Here is a 7,975-nt window from a genome sequence, read left to right on the forward strand (position 1 = left end):
TTTGGCCTGTAAACTTAGGTAAGTCAGGGTGACTGACCAACCATTGGAGAACACCTCTCCCAACCCTTCACGAGTCCCGTTCCTTTAGTGCTCACCAAATCCAGCCCAAGCATTCAGGGAGCCGTCAGTCCTTCCCAGGAGCTGACTGCACACATTCCTGGAAGGTGCCCGATGGGTTTTGTACTTGTCAGCTTTGCTGGCTCTGTGCTCCTTCTATGCTTTTTCTGAAAAGTGACTGGGTGGCGTGTGTGTTTGACTTGCTCTCTCCCCACCGGGAAATTGGAAAAATAGGTACCTGAAGCACACTTGTTCTCAACAACTAAAAAGTACAGCTTTGCGAACAAAATACTGCTGGGTTTGCTCTTTATGTGAGGGGCAGTCCTCTGGTCTTGACCCCTTCACGGGGTTATTGTCCCTGTGAGTATCTTCATGGTGTGTGTTCCTGCACTTAATATTTGCCTGTGTATGCTTTCCCAACTTATTTGCATACAAAGTGTAACAGATCTGAGAATAAAGAGGCTGTGAACCTTTCATTTATTAGTGGCAAATACTTATGAAATTGCAGATTTATGGGAACCTGTATTCTGCTTTTAATGATTCTAGTCTGGGTCTTTCATTTCCAGATGATGTGTGAGGTGATGCCAACCATCAGTGAAGCCGAAGGCTCCCCAGGAGGAAGTGGGAGCCATGCATCCGGCTCCCCTTCACAGGCAGACGCAGATTCACATTTTGAACAGTTGATGGTCTCCATGCTAGAAGAAAGGGACCGACTTCTTGACACTCTTAGAGAGACTCAAGAAACGCTGGCATTAACCCAGGGGAAATTACACGAAGTTGGTCATGAAAGAGATTCCTTGCAGAGACAGCTCAATACTGCACTTCCACAGGTATGAGTGCTTTTAACCTGAAACTCTACAGATCTCTACAGATTTTTTTTCCGCTAAATTTTTTTGTGGTGTCATCTTTTTTTAATACTGGGGTACTTCAAAAAGTTTGTGGAAAAATAGAATTGAAAGGTAATAGGAATCTTTCCGTGAACTTTTATTTATTCATTCATTCATTCATTACCAGTAAGGGGATCTCAACCCTTGGCTTGGTTTTGTCAGCACTACGCTCAGTGAGTGAGCAACCGGCCATCCCTATATAGGATCCAAACCCGTGGCCTTGGTGTTATCAGCACCGCACTCTCCCTAGTGAGCCACGGGCCGGCCCCTTTTCCGTGAACTTTTAAAAGTATCCTCACATTTTGGATGAGTATTTTGCGCAACCATTTGTGAATTGATGGTTTCTGGTGTTTGTGAGTCACTTACAAAGTTCCTAGGGGATTAAACTTCTTTGGGAGAACAAACTTGTACTCTAAAGTCATGTGAAAATACCTCATTACTCTCTCTCTCTCCCTTTTTTTTTTCTTTCTTAACATCAGATAAGTGATTTAACCTCATTACTCTCATTCTTGTCTTTGGGGACTGCCTAGATTTGGGAGAGTGCTCCAAAGTGTTTGAAAAAGGGCCATGCAGGAGTCAGGCTATGTGGTACCTTTCATTCTGTTGTCTTAAACCTTTTGCTAAATGTGTATTTCCCACAGATTGTATCTTATGGATTGTAGCTCATGTATTTCCAATTTCTTATCAAAATTTAATAGACAAATAGAAGTGATTTCATAGAAAAAAATGTTTCTACAGCCTGCCTTTATCAGAACACCTGTGTTTGGTAAATCAAATTTGCTTTAGGGGATAGAAAACTGGAGATTAATTCCTTAGGAACTTTCTCATTGGCAGACAGGAATTTTATAGCTTAGAATTTAAAACCTTAGAGCAACTGAACTTGTTTCTCCAAGTAAATTGCATTTGGACCAGTGTTTCAAAGCCTTTTCTTATGGAATTGAATGAGGATTTAATAGTAGGTGAAAGGAGAATGTTAGAACTAGAAAAGTGTAAGGCATAGTGGGAGATAAGTACTTAGGTATTTACGAGCTGTCTAGATGCCGTGTTACTTATTCATAATAGGTGCCTTTATGGTGCATTCAGGTAGAGCTGAATAAGCCTACATTTATACTCTTATGATGAATCTGCAGTGATAAATTAGTAAATGAATAATTACTAGCCTTAATGCATTTCTTGGCTATAGTCAACTCTCCTGAAAGATTGATAAAGCTAAACATTTGGATTTCCTTTTTAGCAATTATTTGATGTTAGTGCTATATGTTCCTTTGTTGTTGGGTTAGGGAATTATGAAGGTTTTTCTCAGTTGAATCTTATAAATTACCAAGTTTGGGTCATATTTTATTAAGACAAGCTTAAAAGGATTGGCCAACTTATGTTTTACTGGGATTTTATTGTATTTGTAAATCTTATTGATAGTTTTGGGTTTCTGTTACTGTATTTGTTTTCATGTAATTTAAGAGACATATGCTGAAGTGTATCAAATATTTATTTGATAAGGCAGTTTTGAGTGAGTGAGAGTGTGGTGTTCTAACCCCAAGGCCAAGGGTTCGGATCCCCATACCAGCCAGCTGCCAAAACAATGAACAAAAAAAAAGATCAGGTAGTTTTGGAAAGAGTGGGTGCACAGGACATGTCAGCAAAGTGACAGGAGTTTTGCACAGTTAGTGTCAGGCAATGGGGGTTGCCATGCCCACTGGAGAGTGGGTTGTTTAGTGATTTGTTTCTAGCTACTGCCCAGTGGAGTAGCCTGGCATTGCCCGGTGCAGTGGGTAATGTGAGTGTGCCAGCGGTTCATATCGCCACTGGAGCGCCTGATGCCAGCATTTCACAAACACAGGAACCATTAAGGAAACTTGTTTTGGACCCTTCCCTTTCCTGGAATGTGGCTCATCTTTGGTGGCTAATAGTGTGACCAGATAGGCATGTGAGTCAGGTAAGTACATTTGCACTCCTGGCATGTTGTGTAGGCAAGTCAGAGTATACTTTAAAAAATTTCACTGTAACATACATCAGAAAAATTCACAAATCATAAGTGTACATCTCGGTGAGCTTTTCACAAAGTTAACATACACGCATGACCACCACCTGGATCAAGAAACAGAACGTCACCAAGCTTCCCACCTGCTCCCAGTGATAGTCCCTAAAAGCCAACCATGGTCTTGACTTTAAACCATTGATTACTTTTGCCTGTTCTTTATTTTATGTAACAAAATAAAATAATAGTTTTGTTTCTTGGCTCTTTCACTCAGCATTGTATTTGTGAGACTTGTTTGTGTTGTCTCATCTAGCGGTTCTCATTCTCATCTGCTGTCTGGTGATCTAATGGACGAGTATATGTTACGTAATGTCGTTTATTCTTTCTACCATTCTCAAACATTGGGGTTGTTCCAGTTTTTGCAAGTGCTATCCTGAATATTCTTGCTTGTTTTTTGGTGCTTTGTCTAAATTTCTGCTGGAGGGCCAGCCCGTGGCTCACTCGGGAGAGTGCGGTGCTGATAACACCAAGGTCACGGGTTCGGATCCTATATAGGGATGGCCGGTTTGCTCACTTGGGAGAGTGCGGTGCTGATAACACCAAGGCCACGGGTTCGGATCCTATATAGGGATGGCCGGTTTGCTCACTTGGGAGAGTGTGGTGCTGATAACACCAAGGCCACGGGTTCGGATCCCATATAGGGATGGCCAGTTGGCTCACTTGGGTGAGCGTGGTGCTGACAACACCAAGTCAAGGGTTAAGATCCCCTTACTGGTCATCTTTTAAATAAATAAATAGATAGATCAATAAATTTCTGCTGGGTGTGTACAAAGGAATAGAATGGCATGGTGATAGTGTGTGCATTTGTTCAGCCTTGGTGGATATTGCCAAAAGTGGTGTGGCAGCTTGTACTACCACCCAGCACTGTGTGAGAGGTCGGTAAATTGTTCATATGTTCTCCAATACTTGGTATTGCCCATTCTTTTAATTTTAGCTGTTCTGGAGGGTATTTAGTGGGAGGTAGGCTCAGTATGGCTTGAATTTGCTGTTGCCTGATAACCTGCAGAGAGAGAGCTTCCCCGCATGTGTTCATTGGCCATTTGAATGTCTTCTTTTGTGGAATGATTGTCTTTTGCCCATTTGTTGACTGGGTTGTCTGTTTCATTTCTTATTGATTTGAGAGAGTTCTTAATATATTCGAAGTAAATACGTGTATGGTACATTGTCTTCATATGCTTGTGTTTGCCTTTGGTTAATCCTTTCAGTAATTTTTTTTTCTGGTAACGCTTAATGCTCTTTGTGTTTTGGTTAAGAAATCTGCAGGTTCATGAAGATATTATCCTATATTTTTTGTAAAAGCTTTATTGTTTTACCTTCCATCTGAAATTGATTTGTTTATGGTGTGATAAGATAGGGGCCAACATTCCTTTCTTTTTTTTTTTTTTTTTTTTTATAAATATACCTGTCCCCTTGACCCAGCATAATTTATTAAAAAGACCACCATTTCCTGAGTTCCTAAGTGCACTGCATTGTCATCTCTATCATCACAGTCAAGTGACTGTAAGTGTGTGGGTCTGTTTCTGGACTCTCCTCTGCTCCATTGATCTTTTCGTCATCTTTTTTTTTGTTTGTTTTTTGTTTTTTTGTTTAAAGATGACTGGTAAGGGAATCTTAACCTTTGACTTGGTGTTGTCAGCACCACACTCTCCCAAGTGAGCCACGGGCCGGCCCTGTTTTCATCATCTTTGCACAAATACCAAACTGTCTAAATTACTATAGGTTTAGTTTATCTTGAGATCTGGTCATTTAAGTCCTCCACCTTTGTTCTTCAAGATTTCCTTAGCTAATCTTGGCCCTTTGCATTTTCAGATAAATTTTAGAATCCGCTTGGCAATCTCTCTCCAAAATATGTGCTGGGATCTTAATTGGTATTACATTTAATCTATAGACCAGTGTGGGGAGAAATGACATCTTTTTAATGTTGATCTAATTCATGAACACAAAATAGCCTTTTGTTTATTTAGATCTTCTTTAATTTGTCTTAATATTTTATAGTTTTCTGCATATAGTTCTTATAGATCTTTAATTAGATTTATTCACAGGTATTTGATTTTTTTTGATACCATTATAAATTATATCTTTTAAAAAATTGAGTTCTGTGATTATTACTAGTATATAAAGATAGAAGTGATTTTTTGCATATTCACCTTGCTGAATTCACTTATTTCTGATAATTCTTCTTGTATTTTCTCTGTGTACATAATTATGTGTGCAAATAATGGCAATTTCTTTTATTTTTTTTTTCCTTTCCAAGTAAGCATTTTTTTCTTGCCCTATTGCATGGCTAGGAGCTCCAGTACAGTGTTGAATAGAAGTGGTGAGATTGGGGGGCCGGCCCGGTGGCGCACTGCTGTAGTGTGCCGCTTGGGAAGCGCGGCGGCGCCCCCGCCGAGGGTTCAGATCCCGCATACGGACCGTTTCCCGCTCACTGGCTGAGCGAGGCAGGGGAGCAACACCGAGGGTTGCGATCCCGTTGCTGGTCCTGGTCCGGTACGGGGGCGACACTGAGGGTTGCGATCCGTTGCCGGACACGGAAAAAGACAAAAAAAAAAAAAGAAGTGGTGAGATTGGGTATCCATGTCTTGTTCTCAGTATCAGGGAAAGCTTTCACTATTTTACCCTTAGATGTGATAGTTATGTAGGTTTTTTGTAGATATTCTTCATTAAAATATGAAAATTCTGCTCCATTCTTAGTTTGCTAAACGTTTTTTAAAAATCCAGAGTGGTTATTAAATTTCTTAACGTGTTTTCTGCATTTTTTGAGACAGTCATGGGATTTTTCTGTTACGTGGTGATTTAACTTCTTTAAATCTGTGATTCTAGAATAATTTCAACCTGATCTCTATGAATTCTTTTTCTTACTGGGTTTAGTTTGTTATTATTTTGTTTAGGATTATTGCGTCTACATTCATGAGAGAGAGTAACCTGTAATTTTGCTTTCTTGTATTGTCCTGGTCAGGTTTTGCTGTCAAGGTTATTCTGATCTCATAAAACAAGGTGAGAAGTGTTTCTGTTTTTCTCTTCCCTAGAAGAGTTCCTTTGAAATTGGTGTTTTCTTCCTTAAATGTTTGGAAGAATTCACAATAAAACCAGCTGGTGTATGGTTTTCCTTGTGAGAAGGAAAAAATTTAGAATCAATTTTATAAGCAGAAATAGAATTTTTCTGATTTAAGATTTCTTTTTGTGTCTGTTTGTTTGTTTGTTTTTATAAAGATGACCGGTAAGGGGATCTTAACCCTTGACTTGGTGTTGTCAGCACCACACTCACCCAAGTGGGCTAACCAGCCATCCCTATATAGGGATCAGAACCCGTGGCCTTGGTGTTATCAGCACCACATTCTCCCAAGTGAGCCACGGGCCAGCCCCTTCTTTTTGTGTTTGTTTAGATAAGGCATTTCTTTTCCCTAGAGATTTGTTCAGGCCACCCAAACTTTCCAATTTGTCAGTATAAAGTGATTTATAATAGCCTTAATATCTGCAAGATTTGTAATGATGTTCCCTTTTAATTATTCTTGATGTTGGTTATTTGTGCTTTGTCTCTTTTTCTTAAACAGTCTTGCTAGGGGTTTCTGAATTTTATAAGTCTTTTCAAATAACCAATTTTTGGCTTTATGTTTTCTTCTTTTTAATGTTTGTTTCCCATTTCACTAATTTCTATTTTTTTCTTCCTTCCACTTTGTTTTTGTTTGCCGTTCTTTTTTTCTAGTTTCTTGAGTAGATACTCAATTGATTTTAATCTTTCTTCTATGTAATATTCATATTTAAGGCTGTAAGTTTCCCGCTAAGCACACCTTTAGCTGCATCCACCAAAAAGTCAAATTTTCATTATCTTTTATGTGAAAATATTTTCTCATTTTCATTGTAGTGTCTTTTTTTTAAATTCATAACATTTTTTAGAAGTATATTGCTTAACTTCCCAATATTTTGGGGCGACTTTCTAGTTATCTTTTTGTTGATTTCTAGCTTAATTCCATTAAGGTCCCTAAATATACACTGCATTATTTCATTCCTTTGAAATGTGTTGAGCTTTGCTAATAGCCCAGTATATATTCAGTTTTGTTAAATGTTCCTGGGTACTTGAAAATAATGTATATTGATAGGAATGAAGTGTTCTATGTATATCAGTGAGATCAACTTTGTTAATCGTGTAATCCAGATTCTGGTAGGCACATTAAAGTAAAAAGAGATAGGTGAAATTAATTTTAGTAATATAATTTATTTAACTCAAATATCCCAAATGTTATCATTTCAACACATAATCAACATTAAAACACAGATATTTTACATTCTTATTATTAGGCTAAGTCTTTAAAATCTAGTGTATATTTTGTACTTACAGCATCTCAATTTGGAGTAGCCACATGGTAAGCGCTTAATAGTCATAAGGAGCTATGTATTGGACAGCACAGTTCTGTGCCCTTACTTTTTTGTTTATTCTGTCAATTACCGAGAAATGTGTTTTAAGGTTTCCCACTATGATTATGGATTTGACTATTTTTCCTTTTAGCTCTATCCATGTTTATGTATTTTGAGATGGTGTTATTAGGTACATTCAAATTTAGAATGCTTATCTTGGAAGATTGAACTTTTGTCATTATGAAGTATCCCTGTTAGGTCTAGCATTGCTTTTTGGGTTGTTTTTTTTTTTTTACTTTTTTTTGGTTGTTGGCTGGGACAGTGATTGAACCCCAGAACTCAGTGTTGCTTTTTGCTTTCAAGTCTACTTTATTTGATATTAATATTTGCCTCATTAGCTTTTTTAGTTTGTATTTGCCTGCGTATCTTTTACTTTCATTAGTTTGTGATCTTTTCATTAAAGTGTGCCTCTGTAAACAGTGTGTGGTTAGTTTTATTTTGATCAGTCTGACAGTCTTTGTCTTTTAACTAGAGTATTTGCTCCATTTAAATGTGATTACTGATATTTGAGTTTATAGGCATCATGTTACTACTTGTTTTCTATTTGTCCCCCATTTTGTCGTGTTTGAAAAAGGGCCAT

At 38.1% G+C, this 7,975-nt stretch overlaps 1 protein-coding gene across 1 annotated transcript in view; it reads left to right on the forward strand.

Moving 5' to 3' along the window:
* Positions 1-236: 236 nt before the first annotated feature.
* PPFIA1 (protein tyrosine phosphatase, receptor type, f polypeptide (PTPRF), interacting protein (liprin), alpha 1) overlaps positions 237-7,975 on the forward strand; it is a gene marked incomplete at its 3' end in the record, with an annotated part of 75,703 nt that continues 67,964 nt past the window's right edge. The window contains 1 exon segment of the mRNA XM_008589741.1: positions 237-887. Coding sequence (XP_008587963.1) covers positions 570-887 — 318 coding nt within the window.

The sequence above is a fragment of the Galeopterus variegatus genome, unplaced genomic scaffold (genome assembly GCF_000696425.1).
Source record: "Galeopterus variegatus unplaced genomic scaffold, G_variegatus-3.0.2 Scaffold5629, whole genome shotgun sequence".
Classification (NCBI taxonomy): Eukaryota; Metazoa; Chordata; class Mammalia; order Dermoptera; family Cynocephalidae; genus Galeopterus; species Galeopterus variegatus.